Source organism: Heloderma suspectum, chromosome 3, assembly GCF_057233095.1.
Source record: "Heloderma suspectum isolate Gila_16-S chromosome 3, 16-S_ref, whole genome shotgun sequence".
NCBI classification, from domain to species: Eukaryota; Metazoa; Chordata; class Lepidosauria; order Squamata; family Helodermatidae; genus Heloderma; species Heloderma suspectum.
Window position 1 is genome coordinate 21,153,978 of NC_139460.1, and position 20,870 is coordinate 21,174,847.

The window sequence follows — 20,870 nt, forward strand, 5'->3', positions numbered from 1 at the left end:
TGACTTGATCCTAACCAACAGAGATGACTTAGTGGATAAAGTAGCAGTTACAGGAACTCTGGGGGAAAGCGACCATGTTGTACTTGAGTTCTTGGTTCTAAGGGAAGCAAAAGCCGAGTGTACTCAAACGCGTACCCTGGATTTTAGGAAAGCTGATTTTAATAAACTCAGAACAATGATCAGTAAGGTCCCATGGCAAGCAATGCTAGCGAGAAAAGGAGTCCAAGATGGGTGGGAACTTTTAAAAAAGGAAATTCTCAAGGCACAATCACAAACAATTCCAACAAGAAGAAAAGGTGAAAGACAACAGAAGAAGCCAATGTGGCTTCACAAAAAGCTTAGGGATGACCTGAAAACAAAAAAGGACACATATAGGAAGTGGAAAGAAGGCCAAGTAACAAAGGAAGAGTACAGGCAGGTAGCACAGAATTGCAGGGATGGCGTCAGGAAGGCTAAAGCGGACAACGAGGTGAGGTTAGCGAGGGATGCTAAAAACAACAAAAAGGCTTTCTTCAGCTACGTGCATAGTAAAAGGCAGAGGAAAGAAATGGTTGTTCAGCTATTAAATAAGGATGGCAAAATGATAACAGAGGACAAAGAAAAGGCAGAGGTGCTCAATTCCTACTTTGGCTCAGTCTTCTCCCAAAAGAGGGTCTATGACCCCCCTGGCAAAGGCGAAGTACAGGCTGAAGGGGCAGGATTGCAGCTTGAGATCGACAGGCATATGGTCAAGGAACACCTCATTACTTTGAATGAGTTCAAATCTCCAGGGCCAGATGAACTGCATCCTAGAGTCATAAAGGAACTGGCAGAAGAACTCTCAGAACCGCTGTCTATTCTCTTTGAGAAATCATGGAGGACCGGGGAAGTGCCAGATGACTGGAGGAGGGCTAACGTTGTCCCTATCTTCAAAAAGGGTAAAAAGGAGGAACCTGGGAACTACAGACCAGTCAGTCTGACATCAATCCCTGGGAAAATTCTGGAGCAGATCATAAAGCAATCCATCTGGAAGCACCTTGACAACAATGCCGTGATTACTCGAAGCCAACATGGATTTGTCAAAAACAAGTCCTGCCAGACAAATCTGATCTCATTTTTTGATCAAGTCACCTCCCTTGTAGACCGTGGGAATGCTGTAGACATCATATACCTCGACTTCAGCAAAGCTTTCGACAAAGTGCCCCATGATATCCTGATGAGCAAACTAGCTCGAAGTGGGCTAGATGAAACAACGATCCGGTGGATCCACAGTTGGCTACAGAATCGGACTCAAAGAGTGCTTATCAATGGGACCTTCTCAAGCTGGGGAGAGGTAACGAGTGGGGTACCGCAGGGCTCAGTCCTGGGCCCAGTGCTCTTCAATATTTTTATTAATGACTTGGAGGAGGAGGTGCAGGGAATGCTGATCAAATTTGCAGATGACACAAAATTGGGAGGGATAGCTAATACTTTGGAAGACAGAAACAAAATTCAAAGTGATCTGGATAGACTGGAGTGCTGGGCAGAAAACAACAGAATGGCATTTAATAGGGACAAATGCCAAGTTCTGCACCTAGGAAAAAGAAACCAAATGCACAGTTACAAGATGGGGGATACGTGGCTCAACCACACTACGAGCGAGAAGGATCTTGGAATTGTCGTCGATCACAAGCTGAATATGAGCCAACAATGTGATGTGGCTGCAAAAAAGGCCAATGCTATTTTGGGCTGCATTCATAGAAGCATCGCTTCCAAATCCCGGGAAGTACTAGTTCCCCTCTACTCAGCACTGGTTAGGCCTCATCTGGAGTACTGTGTCCAGTTCTGGGCACCACACTTTAAGAAGGATGCAGACAAACTGGAGAGGGTTCAAAGGAGGGCAACAAAGATGATCAGGGGACTGGAAACAAAGCCCTATAAAGAGAGACTGAAAGAACTGGGCATGTTTAGCCTTGAGAAGAGAAGACTGAGGGGAGATATGATAGCACTCTTCAAGTACTTGAAAGGTTGTCACAGAGAAGAAGGCCAGGATCTCTTCTCGATCATCCCAGAGTGCAGGACACGGAATAATGGGCTCAAGTTACAGGAAGCCAGATTCCGACTGAACATCAGGAAAAACTTCCTGAGTGTCAGAGCAATACGGCAATGGAACCAATTACCTGGGGAGGTGGTGGGCTCTCCCACACTGGAGGCCTTCAAGACGAGGCTGGACAGCCATTTGTCAGGGATGCTCTGACTTGGGTTCCTGCATTGAGCGGGGGGTTGGACTCGATGGCCTTGTAGGCCCCTTCCAACCCTACTATTCTATGATTCTATGTCACATTCACCTGTTCCTGGGTCCAAGAGCACCCCTAAACTATGAACCTGATCATTTAGTGGGACTGCAACCCCTCCAGAACAGGTTGAACATCACCTAACTGGGCAGACGGACCACCCACGAACAGTACCTCTGTCTGAAAGTACCTCCATTTATTCTTGACTCTGAATGCTGCTAAAGAACAGAAACATTTCATGAAAGGATTTGATCTATTTATGATGATAACATAACAAGGCTGGTGACCTAGGGGTGTTTCCAGACAGACAGCTCCTAGTACTGAGCTGGACAGACCAATGATCTGACTCGGTATAAGCAGTTTCCTAACAAGGGCGATAGCAGCCTACCCCAGCCTTGTGCCCTATGCTAGTTGAGGGATTATGGGATTTGCAATCCAGCAATCTGGAGGGCACCAGGTTGGGGAAGGCTAAGTTATGGAGACTCACTGATGGGCAGCACCGCTTTCCTCTAACTCTTCCCCCACCTTCCTCCCCCCCACAAAGAATTCTCAAATATTTTGCAGATTTCAAGTTGTTTAATAATCTTGCATGTCCTGACCCTGCCCAGTCCGAACATATTACTTTCTGCCTTGAAAGCAAATCATGTTGTGAAGGTTTGAGGCCTGCAGAGCAAAGGGGAGAAAAGGTCAGGCTAGAGGCCGGGGGCGGGGGGGTTGTTGTTGGGGGTATTCCTGAGAGGAACACTTTCATTACTCCAGTTAAGTTTCATTTCTTCAGGTTTGAAGCAGTACTTTTGGTTTTGGGGGAGGAGGGTATAAAAAGACTCAGAAAGACCAGAGCAGTAAGAGCTGAGTCGGGGAGACCAGAGCCTGAAGCGGAAGCAGGAAGAAACAGCCTGGAGAAGTCTAAGTACAGCTAGGATATAGGAACTTGCTTATTGCAACTTTTATTTTCTCTTTATGCCTTTTGTATCACTCAGCTTTATTGTGTAAATAGCTTTAGTTGTGATTTGCTTGCTTTATCAGTAAACTGTTGTGGTTAAACCCTGTGTCTGGAGTGTCAATCACCCCACGCCTACAGCCTAAACCCCATGATATTGGAAAGAGGAAGGTAAAAGAACGAAGGAGGGACTCCTAAGGAGGCAAGAGATCCTTGTGGAGTTGCTTAGGGGATCCAGGTCATAAGGGGAACCCCGACAAATGTACTCTTCTCTGCTTACTCACTTGCCTGCACTGATATACCAGGAAGGCCTGATGACACCTCAAAAGGTGTGTGAGCTAAAGTTAGTGTTGACCTTTAAAACCCTAAGTGACTTAGGTCTAGGAAACCTTAGGGACTACCTCCTCCTATATCAGCCTGCCTTCACCTTAGGCAGAACTGAGAGTAGGCATGGTCGGACACCTGTCAAGGGTCCATACCCCAGTAGGGGCCACACTGACATGAACCTTTAAACTGCTCCTCCTCCCCACCATTGCAACCTGCTTGTTCACCTGCCTCTTGCTCTGGCCCAGACAACAGAGGTGGTGAAAAAGAGGAGCAGTAGATGCCACTGCCTCCTTGCTCCCTGCAAGCAACCAAGTGGTAGCAGAAATGGGAAAGAGGATTAGGAAAAATAGCAGCTGGTAACAACAGTGGCGAGAAGGTATACTCACTGAGGGAGAGGGCCCATTGCGGGTGCTTTGCCCCCAAAGCCCTCAAAAACCTGGATACAGCACTGGCCCTAGGAGAGAATGACTCTTCTCTATGACCTAATGATGGTGAGAGTGTGATTGATGGAGACAAGAGAAAGGGCCTTCTCGGTGGCAGCACCTAAATTGTATAATTCCATACCCTCGAAGGCTGGGCTTACACCCTCTCTGCCCGCATTTCTTCACCTAAGCAGATATTCGTCTTATCCAATGGATACGTTTTATTTGACGTTTTTGTTTTATCTGCTGCACCTGTCTGTTTCTATTATATTCTCTCGAGACACAGTCTCTATCTCTGTCTCTCTCTTTTTTGAATGTTACTGTATTTTATTATTGATTTCAAATGTTGTTATTCATAAGCCTCAGAAAGATGGGATATAAATGAGTATAGAGATAAAACAATAAAGTGACAAGAGAATGCCGTTGCTCTTGGAGAAGAACAGTGGCATCTGACTCCCCCTTGTAGCGTGTGTGCCGAATTGCGCAGAAATAATTCAAAACAGACCACGTGCTGCCACAGTAGATACAAACCGGCTTTACCCAGCAAACCGCGGATCATTCGTCTCTTTGGTTTGCATTATTGTCCTCTACTGTCGCTTTTAAGGAGAGAGGGAAATCGCCTGCTCTGGGTGCTGCGCTGGAATGACTATGTGGGTTGGTCAGGATCCCTTACAGCCCAGTCATTGTCTTCGATTGTAAAAGAGTCAGGATTAACGAGAGGCCAAAACTAGTTGAACAAGCTTAGCTTGGCAGATCTCTGTTGGGTTGGGGATGCCGCCTCCTCCTCCACCACCTTCATCCCCTCCCCCTAACTCCCATAAAGCAGGATGGCTGGGGTTGATGGGAGTTATAGTCCAAAACATCAGGAGGGCATCAGCTTGCCTCAGTGGAGGCTGGTGGCTCCGATTTCGGTGGGGCTACAAATCCACCCTCGGTTTCAGTCAGAACTCTAAAGGAGCTACCCAAATGGCTGAACTCAATCCTCAAAATGGGTTCAGCACCTTGGAGAGCTCCTTTAGAGTTCTGGCTGGTTTTGACTGAAACCCAGAGCAGATTCACAGTCCCACTGAAATCACAGTCACCAGCCTCCACTGGGTTGCCTTCCATGAGCCGCTTTTGCTAGTGGCAATGCTACAGTCAGACTGAAGGAGGATCAGGCTGGAGGACAAGTGAGCAAAAGGACGCTCTGGAAGCATCTTTAGGATGTAAGCCCCCCACCCACCCATCCTAGTGGGGGAGCAGTATCCATTGGAACGTTAAAGCTCTGAAGCACCATCTATGCTCAGCCTGTATATATGTCTAAATAAATGACGTAATAAATAAACAAACCTGTATATGTTTATGAGCTGAGGTTAGCAAGGGATGTTAAAAACAACAAAAAGGCTTTCTTCAGCTACGTGCATAGTAAAAGGCAGAGGAAAGAAATGGTGGTTCAGCTATTAAATAAGGATGGAAAAATGATAACAGATGACAAAGAAAAGGCAGAGGTGCTCAATTCCTACTTTGGCTCAGTCTTCTGCCAAAAGAGGGTCTATGACCCCCCTGGCAAAGGTGAAGTATAGGCTGAAAGGGCAGGATTGCAGCTTGAGATCGATAGGCATATGGTCAAGGAACACCTCATTACTATGAATGAGTTCAAATCTCCAGGGCCAGATGAACTGCATCCTAGAGTCATAAAGGAACTGGCAGAAGAACTCTCAGAACCGCTGTCTATTCTCTTTGAGAAATCATGGAGGACGGGGGAAGTGCCAGATGACTGGCGGAGGGCTAATGTTGTCCCTGTCTTCAAAAAGGGTAAAAAGGAGGAACCTGGGAACTACAGACCAGTCAGTCTGACATCAATCCCTGGGAAAATTCTGGAGCAGATCATAAAGCAATCCATCTGGAAGCACCTTGACAACAATGCCGTGATTACTCGAAGCCAACATGGATTTGTCAAAAAGGACCAAGTCCTGCCAGACGAATCTGATCTCATTTTTTGATCAAGTAACCTCCCTTGTGAACCGTGGGAATGCTGTAGACATAATATACCTCGACTTCAGCAAAGCTTTCGACAAAGTGCCCCATGATATCCTGATGCGCGAACTAGCTCAAAGTGGGCTAGATGAAACAACGATCCGGTGGATCCACAGTTGGCTACAGAATCGGACTCAAAGAGTGCTTATCAATGGGACCTTCTCCAACTGGGGAGAGGTAACGAGTGGGGTACTGCAGGGCTCAGTCCTGGGCCCAGTGCTCTTCAACATTTTTATGAATGACTTGGAGGAGGAGGTGCAGGGAATGCTGATCCAATTTGCAGATGACACAAAATTGGGAGGGATAGCTAATACTTTGGAAGACAGAAACAAAACTCAAAGTGATCTGGATAGACTGGAGCGCTGGGCAGAAAACAAGAGAATGGCATTTAATAGGGACAAATGCCAAGTTCTGCACCTAGGAAAAAGAAACCAAATGCACAGTTACAAGATGGGGGATACGTGGCTCAACCACACTGCGAGCGAGAAGGATCTTGGAATTGTTGTCGATCACAAGCTGAATATGAGCCAACAATGTGATGTGGCTGCAAAAAAGGCAAATGCTATTTTGGGCTGCATTCATTGAAGCATCGCTTCCAAATCCCAGGAAGTACTAGTTCCCCTCTACTCAGCACTGGTTAGGCCTCATCTGGAGTACTGTGTCCAGTTCTGGGCACCACACTTTAAGAAGGATGCAGACAAACTGGAGAGGGTTCAGAGGAGGGCAACAAAGATGATCAGGGGACTGGAAACAAAGCCCTATGAAGAGAGACTGCAAGAACTGGGCATGTTTAGCCTTGAGAAGAGAAGACTGAGGGGAGATATAATAGCACTCTTCAAGTACTTGAAAGGTTGTCACAGAGAAGAAGGCCAGGATCTCTTCTTGATCATCCCAGAGTGCAGGACACGGAATAATGGGCTCAAGTTACAGGAAGCCAGATTCCGGCTGAACATCAGGAAAAACTTCCTGAGTGTCAGAGCAATACGACAATGGAACCAATTACCTGGGGAGGTGGTGGGCTCTCCCACACTGGAGGCCTTCAAGACGAGGCTGGACAGCCATTTGTCAGGGATGCTTGACTTGGATTCCTGCACTGAGCAGGGGGTTGGACTCGATGGCCTTGTAGGCCCCTTCCAACCCTACTATTCTATGATTCTATGATTCTATGTGTAAATAAAGAGATTGCATTTAGTGGAGGCTGGTGACTCCGATTCTGGTGGGGCTGTGAATCCATTCTGGGTTTCAGTCAGAACTCTGAAGGAGCTATCCAAAGTGCTGAAACCTGCCCCCAACATAGGTTCGGCACCTTGGATAGCTCCTTTAGAGTTCTGGCTGGTTCTGACTGAAACCCAGAATGGATGCACAGCCCCACCAGAATCAATATATTATCAATATATAATATAATGCCTCCACTGATTGCATTATAATAAGCAGTATATAAGTATTACTAATAAATAAATCTCACAAAAACACCGTAAGCCTCCAATGACTTTGTTCACAGGAAGCCAACCCCCACAGCAGCCTTCCCCAATCTGGGGCCCTCCAGATACTTTGGACTTCAACTCCCATCAGCCCAAGCCAGCATGGCCAATGGTCAGGAATTCTGGGAGTTGTAGTCCAAAACATCTGGAGGGCCCCAGATTAGGGAATGGGACCCCTGAAACCTCAGCACCTGAAGAATGGCATGCGAGTAATACTGCCATGTTCTTGGCGAGGCTGCAAGTCTGTACTTGTTTTTTAATCCTCTATTGGCCCTTCAGGGAGGGATGCCAGCTTTTAAGAACAACTATACAAATATGTCACATTGCACTCCATGTGATCCAAGGATCAGTCCCAGTAAGCAGAACTGAGAACAAGTGCCAAGTGGTGTTTCTTTTCATGCCAAGCTCAAATATCCTTCTAGTGAATAAAACTGTCACTCTGGCCAGTTCGACACACGGCCCAGCCCAGCAAACTCCTACACTTCACAATACACATGGAGAATGTGGAAGGCCAAGAAGTTGGAAAGGAAACGGAGCAAGAAAATAATGTGGATAAGGTTGCCACTACACACACACACATGCACACACATACACACATACACACACAGCAGTGTCGCTGCTAGCCTTTAAGACAGGGGTTGGCAACCTTTGGGGGTAGGGGGCACACCTGGAACCAGGGGGACACACCTTTGGGGGTAAGGGCACATCTGGAACCCTGGGGGCACATCTCTCTTCTACAGTCAGATGTAGCCACATCTGCTGAAATTCCAGTAATTCGGCTGGGAAACAGGGTGTGAGGGGAGTGTGCGCCTTGCTTCCCAGCAGAATCACACTCCCGACATCACACCAAACAGCAGCTGAGTGACCTGATTCCCAGCAAAATTGCTAGGATTTTGGTGGTGGCGGGGACCTGGTGGGAGTGCACAAATGTCAGGGGGTGCATGCAGCCCACGAGCGATGTGTTCCACATCCCTGCTTTAAGAGCTGCGTACTCGTTGAAAGTTATACAAGTTATACCCTCCCCCTATGAGAGAAGGTTACAACAGCTGGGATTGTTTAGCTTGGAAAAGGAGGAGGATAAGGAGAGACAGGATAGAGCGGTGCAAAATTATGCATGGTGTGGGGAATGTGGATAGGGAGACATTTTTCTCGCTCTCTCAAAATACTAGAACCCAGGGTCATCCCATGAAGTTGATTGGTTGGAGACTCAGGACAGATAAATGGAAGGCCTTCTTCACACAGTGCATAGTTAAGCTGTGGAATTCACTACCACAGGATGTAGCGATGGCCACCAAACTGGATGGCTTTAAAAGGCGGTTGGACAAATTTCTGGAGAAGGCTATCAATGGCTACTAGTCTTAATGGCTATGTGCTACCTCCAGTACCAGAGGCAGTGAGTCTACGTACACCAGTTGCTGGGGAACATGGGTGGGAGGGTGCTGTTGCACTTGTGGATTCCTGGTCGACAGCTGGTTGGCTATTGTGCTGGACTAGATGGGCCCTTGGTCTGATCCAGCATGGCTCTTTGAATATTCTTATGTTCTTATTAGGAAAAATACTGTGTTGAGTTTGGGTTGCTCCATCTCAAAAAGGATATCTCATTTAGAGCTGTGGTGGTGATGGAAAACAATTACAATGGTCAAGGAATTTGGAGCGCCTCGCCTATGAGAAAAGGTCAATGCATTTGGGCCTTTTTTAATTTAAAAAAGATCATGACTAAGACAGAGGGTAGGCGAAGAAACATGAAAGAAGTTTAGAAAAATTAGGAATGGTGCCGAGACAGGATGCACAGAGATATTTCTCCCTCTCAGAACACCAGAACTTGAGGACACCCAACAACCTTGACTGGCGGCAGACACACAAAATACCTTTATTCACATAGTGCATCATTAACCTCTGGAACTCTCTGCCAAATGACGTGGTAATAACCCCTGGCATAGATGGCTTTACAAGGAGATTCAACACATGGGTGAAAGAAGGCAGGTCTATCAGAGCCTTCCCCAACATCGGCCCTCCGGATGTTTTGTACTACATCTCCCATCATCTCTGCCCATGGGGCATTGGTAGGCACTTAAAAGATATGGGGCCCAGGCCCATAGGAGACAAATCTGCATAAAATTTGCATATGCTAATATACTTATCTATACATATGTAAAAATAACTGCTAGGATTCATTTAAATTTCACAAAAGACAAAGTCAGCCAATTAATTTTTCATCCAAACCACCTCAAAGAAAAGGAATGCTCCAGTAAACTATCCCTACCCTGGATCTTCTCAGATCAATAGTTCAATTGATTACAAATTCTCATCTCTCAATTACAAATAATTTTGCTTTTGCCTTTGGTTTATGTATTACTGATTAATATAAATTGATACTTGTCCTAATGGTTATGTTAGTATTAGCGAAATGAGTTGTTTGAATTGATATGATAATGATTTTATTGAAACTGATGTATTGATGTGCATTCTTTTTGTGTTGCTGTTTTTGTGTTGTGAGCTGTTTTGGACACATTGCCTGGAAAAGCGGCATACAAATTAAAAGTGGTAGTGGTGGTGAGGATGATGAGGATGATAAATTTGCTATGGTGTGAAAAAATGCAAAAAATAGTGTGTGTATTTCATAAATGCTTTTACGCTCTCTCACGCATCGCAACATTTGCATAAAATGGAGTTTCAAAAATTTGACAGAGTGCTAATCCAAAAGCAACCCAGAGGGTCATCCCCAATTAATTTCCCATTCCCACCCAGATCCTGCTCCAAAATTTAAGCAGTCCCCCTGAATTACCTCATCATCAATCATTACCTCCATAAATTAAACTTTAAATAAAATAAAGTGGTGCACAATTCTGTGGTGGGGTTGGGGTAATTTCAAAATGTTTGCTGGGTGGTGGGAGGGCTGGAGGATGAGACAGATGAAAGGGGGAAAGAAAAAGATTAGGGAGGAAGAAAGGAAGGAGGATGAGGGAAGAAAACGATTAGGAAGGAAGGAAGGAAGGAAGGGGGAGGAAAAAGATTAGGAGGGAAAGTAGGGGGAGACAGGCAGGCAGGCAGGCAGGGACAGACAGATTCAGAGATGGGGATCCAAGGAACAGGAAAAGTGGAGCAAGGACTAAGCATCTCTCTGTGTGCCACAACAACACAGGGCAGGGAGACACACCAAGATCAAGAGAAGCCATAGAAACACGAGATCTAACACATACTCCGGATACCTGGAAAAGGACTTCCTGCCCAGGTTGTCTTAACCCTTGAGGAGGGCAATAAACATTTTCTTTTTCTTCCTCAATTCTCTCTCTCTCTCTGTTCCTTCTCCCACTTTCTTCTCACTTCCCTCCTGGCGGAAAATTGTCCCTGTCTCAAGCAATTAAACTTGGGGGGAAAGCTTTCTATTGGCACCAATAGAAAGGGCGTTTTCCCCTAAGCTTCATTCATTGCCATGGGTGGGGGGGGGGCACAGTGCACAGCAAGGCGAGGATTAACCCTTCCCTCCCCAATTGCTGGCAATTAACCACAGAAAGACCTCCCATTAGCAGCAATGGAAGCCTTGTTTTCCTAGCTTAATTGCCATGCAGGGGGCGGGGTGGGGCCCTCTGGGCAATAGATTTGCCCCTGTCATTGACCATTGGTGATGTTGTTTGGGACTGATGGGAATTGCAGTCCCAAACACTCGGAGGGCACCAGGTTGTGGGCGGGCTGGTCTGTCAACAGCTATTAGCTATGGCAAGTGGGCCCTGCAACAAATCATTGCAGCGTGGAGCGCTCCTGTTCACTGTTCCAGTCAGCCAGCCAAGCCCTCCTCCAGGGTACTCCATCCCTCCCACTGACTCCAGTTTTCAGTCGGCATTCTGTGGCCGCTGAGCATGTTCAGCCCTTAGTGGGATGTTGGGGGGGGGGGTCCCTCCTGTTGGTGTCTTTTTTCTAAAGATGTTTTGTACATTTGCAAACCTTGGGGTTCCCCCAGCCTGCTAATACCTCCCTCTTGTGCTCGGATGTTGCTGTTGAGTCTCCTTAAGCAAGGGCACTCACGCCTGAACATGGGAAATAGAGGGAATTATAAGAACTTAATTTAAATTTTGCATTCAGAGGCAATGTAGCTGGTTTAGAAGAGGCAGAGGAACTAGAGATCAAATCGCCAACATTCGCTGCATCATGGAGAAAGCAAGAGAATTCCAGAAAAACATCTATTTCTGCTTCATTGACTACGCTAAAGCCTTTGATTGTGTGGATCACAACAAACTGTGGCAAATTCTGAAAGTGATGGGAGTACCAGACCACCTTACCTGTCTCCTGAGAAACCTGTACGAGGCTCAAGAAGCAACAGTAAGAACCAGACATGGAACAACCGAGTGGTTCAAAATTGGGAAAGGAGTACGACAAGGCTGCATATTGTCACCCTGCTTATTTAACTTATATGCAGAGTACATCATGAGAAATGCCGGGTTGGATGAATCAGAGGTCGGAATTAAGATTGCTGGGAGAATTATCAACAACCTCTGATATGCAGACGATACCACCCTAATGGCAGAAAGCAAAGAGGATCTCAAGAGCCTCTTGTTGAGGGTGAAAGAGGAGAGTGCAAAAGCTGGTTTGAAACTCAACATTAAAAAAACGAAGATCATGGCATCTGGCCCCATCACTTCCTGGCATATAGAAGGGGAAGAAATGGAAGCAGTGACAGATTTTACTTTCTTGGGCTCCAAGATCACCGCAGACGGTGACTGTAGCCATGAAATTAAAAGACGCTTGCTCCTTGGGAGGAAAGCTATGGCCAACCTAGACAGCATAGTAAGAAGCAGAGACATCACCTTGCCGACAAAGGTCCGTCTAATCAAAGCTATGGTTTTCCCAGTAGTAATGTATGGCTGTGAGAGCTGGACTATAAGGAAGGCTGAGCGCCGAAGAATTGATGCTTTCGAACTGTGGTGCTGGAGAAGACTCTTACGAGTCCCCTGGACTGCAAGGAGGTCCAATCAGCCCATCCTAAAGGAAATCAACCCTGAGTGCTCATTGGAAGGACAGATAATGAAGCTGAAGCTCCAATATTTTGGCCACCTAATGCGAAGAGAAAACTCCCTGGAAAAGACCCTGATGCTGGGAAAGACTGAAGGCAAAAGGAGAAGGGGACGGCAGAGGATGAGATGGCTAGATAGCATCACGGATGCAATGAATATGAACTTGAGCACGCTCCGGGAGAGAGCGCAGGACAGGAAGGCCTGGCGTGCTATGGTCCATGGGGTCACGAAGAGTCGGACACGACTGAACGACTGAACAACAACAAAGCTGTAAATACCAGTTGCTGGGGAAGTGCGGGGGGGCAGGAATAGAGAAAGGCCTGCAAATTCTGCTTGTGGCTTTTCCAGAAGCATCCAGCTGACTGCTGCTGGAAACAGTCTACTAAATGGGCCTTTGACTGGAACCAGCAGGGCCGTTATTATGCCAGGCAGACATTCAACAGGGGCAGCTTTCCCATCCTTGAGTCGCTCACCACATGAGGAAAAGCGACATTTGTTGCACATTTGACTGCTGTGAATTTGTTTAAAAAGACTTTTCTAAAATGGGTGAGGTGGGGGGAAATGACAAGATTGTTGAGGGAGGGGAGACACAAACAGGGTGGCACAACCTGGGTTGGAGGAGGAAAGATGCCAGGGACGACACCAAGGCACTTACTTTGGAAAGCCCACCCAGCAGCCAGGCAGAGGGTAACTATCTCGAGCCGTACACCTCGTCTGCAGCCCTGCAGGTCGTGGAGAGGCCTCATCAGAAAGGAAGTGCCGCTTTCTGCTGTCCATTTAACAAAGATGCCGGGTTGGAGGGAGCAGCGATCTCGTCCCCCTTCCCTTCTTCCATGTGCCGCTCCTGCAGCAGTAAACAGTCAGATTCCAGAGGATGGTGCTAGCAAGTTCCCTGATGCAGATGATGTTTCCTTCCCAGAGAAACCATGTTACCGTGAGCTCACGCCCTCAGAACCCTCTGATATTGATTTAGGATACAATTGGCTGGCTGAGGGAAGGCAGCAGCAGCAAAAGGAGATACTGCCAGGGAGGAGAACAGTGTCATATTCATTCCAGTCAGGAAATAGGCCGCCCAGCCGGCCCTGCAGCAGGCACAGCGCGTCCTCGATAACACAGCTTCTGTTCTGGCTGTTATGCCAGGTAGGTCCGGATCTGCTGGCAGTTCATTTGCAGCAGATCCCCTGGCAGGGTTTCCGACTCCGGATTGCAAATAAAAACAACATGTGCACTTAAGAACATAGAACGCTGGCCCAAAGTCACCCCGTGAGCTTCATGGCTGAGTGAGGGCTGGAACCCTGATCTTCTGAATCCTGGTCCAACACTCTAACCACTACACCACATTGGCTCTGTAAGCTTGCTGTGCATGAAGAAAAGTACCCAGTGGGATTTGTTTCTTTCAAGCATCACAGGAACATAGGAAGCTGCCTTATAGTGACAGCCTTTTTACACAAGGCATTTGTGATGGCTCACCCGTGGTAGTTTGTGGATGCTTTACACAATGTCGTCATCCTCCAGGGCCTCTCCCGTGGTCTACAACCACTTGGGACAGCAATCCTATGGGGATCAACCGTCACCTCTGACCCCAGGGGCAACCACCTATCTGCTGCAGGGACGGAGGAGTGGTGAGGAATGCATCTGCTCCAAGCTCCTGCCCCTCTGCTTTTGCGGCTAGACAGCCAATTTCAGCTGCTTAGCCACGGGACCTCAGAGTGTGGGGTGGGGAGGCCGGACGACACATAGGAAATGTCATACCAGCACTTCCGACCTCCCCGCCCCGCCCCCAGGACCACCCCATTTTCTCCAGTCCACGCTGCTCTTCCGAGCGTGGAGTGGGGGCCGATCCGCGCTGCCTACGAGGGGTGGAGGTCGGTTCTCTGAGAACCGATCTTGGAGCATGGGCTGCGAAGTCAGTTTCCGGGAACCGACTAATCCTATGGCCGTCTAGCTGCTGACTGGTGGCCATAGGATTGTGCCCTAAGTGTGTGTGTGTGTGTGTGTTTTTCCAATGAGGAAAGTCTGGCATATCCTGAATGGCAACATGAAGCCCTCATGTATTTCTGAAATTCCGCTATAACACAGCATCACCTAGTGGTTGTGCAATGGAACATATAGAAAGGCAGAGAAAGAACACCCCCCCCCCCCGGAAAAAGAACATGCGTAAAGGAGTCGACCTTAATCCCACAAAGAATCTGGAAGCAGAAGCCGTGGTAAAGTGGCGAGTTAAAGGCCTCATGCAGAAAAGCCCTGTGCCAGACCACTGGTCCATTTAAGCCCAGTATCGTCAACACTGGCTGGCCGCAGCTCTCCAGGGTTTCAGGCAGGATTCTGTCCTAGCCCTACCTGGAAATGCCAGGGATCGAACCCAGGACCTTCTGCATGCAAAGCAGCTGCTCTACCAACTGAGCTACGGCCTGTCCCCTGCTTGAATATGTAGGCTCAGTGGGAGGGGATGACATATGTCAGGGATGGGGAACATCTGGCCCTCCAGGTGTTGTTGGACTGCAACTCCCTCGCATTGACTATGCTGGCTAGGGCACTGCAGTCCACCAACATCTGGAGGAACAAGTGCTCCCCACCCCTGCTGTCGGTAATTGGCTTTGCTCCCTGAGCCACCCTTTTGCATCTGGCTCCATCTCCCCCGGCCACAGTGATGCACTTGTCCCTTGTTAGTGGACCTTTCAGCAGGTTCTAGTAAAAAAAAGAAACAAAGTAGATCTCGCCAACTTGATGTCCGCAACTCCTATGTTACATCAAATTGAACCTACTTCTGAGTAAGACAGGCAGGGAACCAAGGTCCACGGGCCAGATTCGGCCTGCTTGGAGTCCCAATCAGGCCGTGGGGGGGGGGTCCCCAGAAGGCCACACCCCTTTTCTCTAGCCACACCCATTTCCCCAACCACTGATTGTTTGGTGGTTTCCTGGCTTTTGTGCGGTTTTTTCCCAATTCTAAAAGGCTGAAATGCCTCTCCTAAGGTTCAGTTACTACAGGCAGTAAGAGCTTTAAGCTAAAACATGCTGATATTTTTTGTATTTTTGGCCCCACCTTTTGCCTCTTGCCCCACCCATCACTGGAATGCGGCCCCCGAAAGCTTCTCTGAAATGGAATTTGGCCCTCGGGCTGAAAGAGTTTCGATGCCCCTTGTATAATGAATGTGAAAAGAAGTTTTCATTGGCTCTTTGCCTCACTGGAGGCGCAGAGGGTCTTCTAGGCTGCCTACTTTTCAGACAACGGAAATATTAATGAACTTTTTGGGAAGTAGCACTGCAAAAGGCTTGCCTATGTTGCATGTCCAAACTGTCAGTACTTTCCAAAACACTTCTGTGTATATATACCTAATTCTATAATTCCATCATTTTCCATTGGGGCTGTGTGACTTTCATGTGCCATCTGCTGGAGAAGCTGCTAAATCGAGATCATAAGAAGAGCCCTGCTGCTGGATCAGACCAAAAGTACCTTCTCCAGGCTGGTATCTGCTTTCCAACCTCAGTTAGCCAGATGCATCTGGGAAGCTCACCAAGTCCTTCCCTCTCATTTGTTCTGTTTTCTGACAACCACTTTCTGTTCCCACAGTGTGCAGAGCTGGTAATGAAGGCAACATATTAATTTTGTGAACCATCCAGAGAGGTTTGGGTATTGGCCAGTATAGAAATGAAATAAATGAAATTAGATTAAATGAATGCCCTACAGACAGATACAGGAACACTGCAAGGGCTGTAGTATGTCTCCCACCCCCGCTCCATAGGGCACTGCCAAGTACGAAATGGCGATTATACTCTCCAGCGTGAAGAGCACTGTGAATAAATGCCTTTAATGGGATGAGATAAATGGAGATCCTGTGCACCATGGGTAACAAATAATAATAAGAAAAACAAAAAACAAAGAAAAAATGTGTTGGTCCGTTAGGAAAAAAACACCAGAGGGAGTGGGGCAGAGAAACAAAGCTGACTTGGTCTCTTCTTCCCCTCCCCACCTTTTTGTTTACCATCCAGCTGATGAAGAAGAGTTCTGTGAACTTGAAAGCTTGCTCATTTTGTGATGTTTTGGTTGGTCCTAATAAAGGTCTTGCCTGACTCTGGATTCTGAATGAATAAGGATATTTACAGAATACCCCGTCAGATTCCCCAACAGGAGTCTAAAGAAAAAAAGCAAGGAGCTGAGCCATAGAAAGGGGAGAGACCAAGTGGGGAAATGCAATGGAAATGCAAGGAATGCATTGCTGGGAAGCAGAGTAGAAGTAACAACAGCAACAATTGCGATTAAACGCAGGATCCACTTGCACTTATTCTGCGGCAGTGATGGAGGCAAAGAGATCTTACTTCTCTGCCACCGTTGCATCTCCTCAGTATCATCGAGGGATTTGGGGGGATTGTTAAAGACGTCTTGGGTGTAGGCTCTGGAATACAACAACCTGAACCTGCCTTCAAAGGCCCGCTGTGAGCACTTTGCTGGACTATTTGCAGATAAAATCACTCATAACGATGCCAACTTGGATGCCATCGTTCTGACACAGTCTCAGATGGATGGGACTAGTGCACCATCTAGTCATGTTATGGATACCTCTCAGCTTGTACAACCTGAGGACTTGGACAAACTGCTTGGAGGACTGAGGACTGTTACTTGCTCATTAGATCTTTGTCCATCCTGGGCTGGGTATCTGGACCTCCAACGTGGTCAATGCTTCCTTGAGATATGGTGAGCTTCCTGAAACTTTGAAGGAAGCAGTGGTGAGGCTGTAGTTGATGAAAACATATTTTGATTCTGTGGTTTCGGATAACTACCACCCTGTATCAAACTTGCCATTCTTGCTGGAGCGTATGGCAACCTTGCAACTTCAAGCAGTGTTGGATGAGACTCATTATTTAGATCCATTCCAGCAAGGTTTTAGACCTGTTTATGGGATAAAAACAGCCTTGGTTGCCCTGGTTGATGACTTACACTGGGGAATGGACAGGGGAATGCAACCCTGTTGGTTCTTCTGGACCTCTCCATGAATTTCAATACCATAAACCATGGTATCCTTTTGGATCATTTTTCTGGGTTGGGCTTAGGAGGCCTGGTATTAAAGTGGTTCCAGTCCTTCCTGGAGGAGTGGTCTCAGAAGGTGCTGCTGGGGGACTTTTGTCACCCCACCCCATAGCACCTGTGGAGTGCCACAAGGCCAGCCCAAGGCATTTTGCTGCCTGAGGCAAAGGACATCCTCACCCCTATTTCATGTACAGAGCCTGACTGGACTGGCAGTTGAATCTTCTGACTTCAATACTGGTGATGGGAAAGTGTCCTCCACTGCACCAGAGGGCAGCAAACTAGTTTAGGGGGTGCAGGGCAGGCTGTGTGGCACACACAGTTCTGTCTTCCTACAGAGGGGAATGGCTGGGAGAGACAACTCAGGAGGAATGGCTGAGCGGCAACTGCTGCCTCCCAGCATCTGCTGCCCGAAGTGGTTGCCTCACTGTGCCTAATGGCAGGGCCAGCCCTGGAATGCCACAAGGTTCCATCCTGTCCCCCATGATTTTAACCTCTACATGAAACTGCTGGGGGAGGTCGTCAGGAGGTTTGGGCTGAAGTGTCATCAGTATGCAGATGATATCTCTCTCATTTCCATCTACACATCCCAGGAAGGCTGTGGAACCCTTGAATCAGTGTCTGGAGGCTGTTTTGGGATGGATGAGGGTGAACAAGCTGAGACTTAATCCAGACAAGATGGAGGTACTGTGGGTTAGGAAACCAACTGCTTTGGATGGAGGTTTACAACTGGTCTTAGATGGGGTTGCACTCCCACTAAAAGACCAAGTGCACAGTCTGGGAGTCCTCCTGGACTCTGTGCTAACTGGGGAAGCCCAGGTGGCTGCGGTATCCAGGAGTGCATTTTGCCAGCTTAGGCTGGTACGCCAGATGCAGCCCTAGCTGGAGAGGACAGACCTTGCCTTGGTTATCCATGCATTGGTGACAGCCAGGATAGACTATTGCAATGCTCTGTATGTGGGGCTGCCTTTGAAGACAGCTCAGAGACTTCAGCTGGTGTAGAATGCAGCTGCCTGAGTGTTGGTGGGGGCAACATGGTCAGATCATATATCACCTACACAGTGTTAGAAAAAGGGGAAGCCATAAGTGGCTGGTGAGACAGTCGCGCGTAGGCATAATCAGAAATAAACATGTTGACACAGTCATGCTCTAATGAGTCAGCTAACAGCTCAGTCAGTTGACATGTCTTGTGGCTAATGGGAAATTGTAAAGGGGGGGGCGGTATAAAAGACTTGTGCATGCTTAGCTCGGGGTCCAGACTGCTCTGCACCCGTTTTGCAAAACGACTAATAAAATAGTGTTGGATCCACTGCTGCCTGCCTGGCATCCTTTCTTTCAACCAGAAGCAAGAACTTTTTATCTAACAACTGCACCAGCTGCACTGGTTAACAGTTCATTTCCAAGCCCAATTTAAAGTGCTGGTTTTGGCTTTTAAAGCTGTAAACAGTTTGGGACCAAATTTCTCAAAGGACTGCCTTCAGCTGTATCAGCCTGCCTGCACTTTAAGATCAGCAAGAGAGGCCCTTCTCACTTGCCCACCTTTGAGGGCAGTTAGGTGGGTGGCCACACGAGATGGGGCCTTTTCCACAGTGGCCCCGCAACTTGGAATGAGTTGCCAACAGGGGTCCATCAGGCCCCAAAACTGCAGGCTTTTAGGAAGGCTCTGAAGACCTACTTGTCTCCTCTGGCTTTCCCCTGATTATGTGTGTCTTGTTATTGTTATTGTTTAGGTAGCTGTTTTTATGGAATTGTATCAGTTTATTTTATTGTTGTAAGCTGCCTGAAAGGAGGTCTAGAAGTAAGTAAATAAACAAATAAACAAACAAACAAACAGTATTATTATGTTAATGGACCAAATCAAGAACCAGAGATCTGAAACAGAATTTGAAAGAAACTTTCAGGCCAGCTGCCACAGTTCCAGATATGACTGTGGAGCATACTGCATGATGTTGTAGTAAAAATGTAACCTAAAAGCCATTGTATGTGCCTTAAGCAGCACGTAGTATTGTGAGAGCTGCACATGCTGGAATGAGTGAGCAGCCAGTAACCCTAAGATAAGGTAGGTAGGCAAACTGCTGGCAATCAATCAAAGTGACACGCTGGCTAAGGAATGCAAGCTGAGGTGATAAAACTGTAGCGTTGCCCAGGGTCAACTCTGCTTTTGAGCGTGAGCTCTCCTTTGTCAAACTGTTTGCAAACAATAAAATCGAGTAGGACCCAGCCTTTAGTTGACTCTCCTCTTTGGGGCAAATTGGACTAGCCTCCAGGGGGCGAAACTAGCATTTTGTGCAACAATGTTACCCACATAATTTGCCAGAGCCTGTAAAATATAAATTTTAAATAGATTTTCTGAATAAGAACCATACGATTCTACTCTGCGTGTCTGCCTTTGTAGGGGGATCCATCTTTAGCTATCAAGACTGCAGTGTTCTTGCCATCTCTATCCTGTGGTTTTTCGAGTTTCTTTTGAGAACAGGATCTGAAGTCATTAATAATGGAACAAAAAGTGCATTTACAAATGGAGCATCTATTTAGCAGGAGCCAAAAACCCTTCTCTGCCATATGCTGCATTAGGGCTTTCAAAGGTTTTGCACAAAGATTGCAGGGTTTTTTTCTTTGTTTTTATTTAACGTTGTCTCTTGGGTGTAGGCAATTTTATTATGATTTAGGCTAGCAGTTCTTCAAATATCTGCCTATAAGAAACCCCTTTCCATGTTCACTTGCTTGCTGAAAAATCTTTCCTCATGTCAGCTACAGAACCCCTGTGCATTGCAGTAGAATCTCGGGGACATACTTGGGTACGCACTCAGTTAAACATAAACTTATAAAAGCTGCACACGTATATGCACTGCCCAACTTCTTGGTTGACTTAGAACAGAGGTCCTGAACTTCTTTGAGTCGGTGGGCACATTTGGAATTTTGAGAGAATGTTGTGGGTGCTCTAACAAAATGGCTGCTATGAGGGGCTTGTTCATTGATAAAATGGCTGCCATGGTGGGCATGGCTGGTCACAAAACACTCATTCCCCAGAAGGCAAACTGGTGAGACTACAAGAAAAGTAATTTGCCCAAGAACCTAAGTCCAAGGCAGAGGTGAGGTCTGAGCTTCGAAACACATAACCATTATTTTGAAACCAAATAAAGATGGTGCTGGAGGGCAGCACTCTGCTTTGCAGCATGCCAGTTAAAAATATTAACTTTAAAAATCTTAAGAAATTAAATTAAAATCAGGAAGGGCAAGGAGACTGGCAGGCACCAAGGGAGGTCCCATGGGCACCATTTTGGGGACCCCAGGCAGGATTTTTATTTGATGCTTTGCTCTGGGCAAAAGCAAAATGTACCTGCATGCAGATCAATGGAGCTATTGAGGTCAAGCAGGGATGGGACGGATACACAGATGC

The 20,870-nt window shown here is 47.1% G+C and overlaps 1 protein-coding gene across 2 annotated transcripts in view; it reads right to left on the bottom strand.

Annotated features, from left to right (window-relative positions):
• The window catches only part of VSTM5 (V-set and transmembrane domain containing 5), a 28,250-nt gene extending 14,867 nt beyond the window's left edge, over window positions 1-13,383 (bottom strand). For both annotated transcript variants that reach the window (XM_084842605.1, XM_084842604.1), the window contains exon 1: window positions 13,103-13,383. In XM_084842605.1, coding sequence (XP_084698731.1) covers window positions 13,103-13,193 — 91 coding nt within the window. In that variant the 5' untranslated portion in view covers window positions 13,194-13,383. The remainder of the gene's footprint in view (window positions 1-13,102) is intronic.
• Window positions 13,384-20,870: the final 7,487 nt, after the last annotated feature.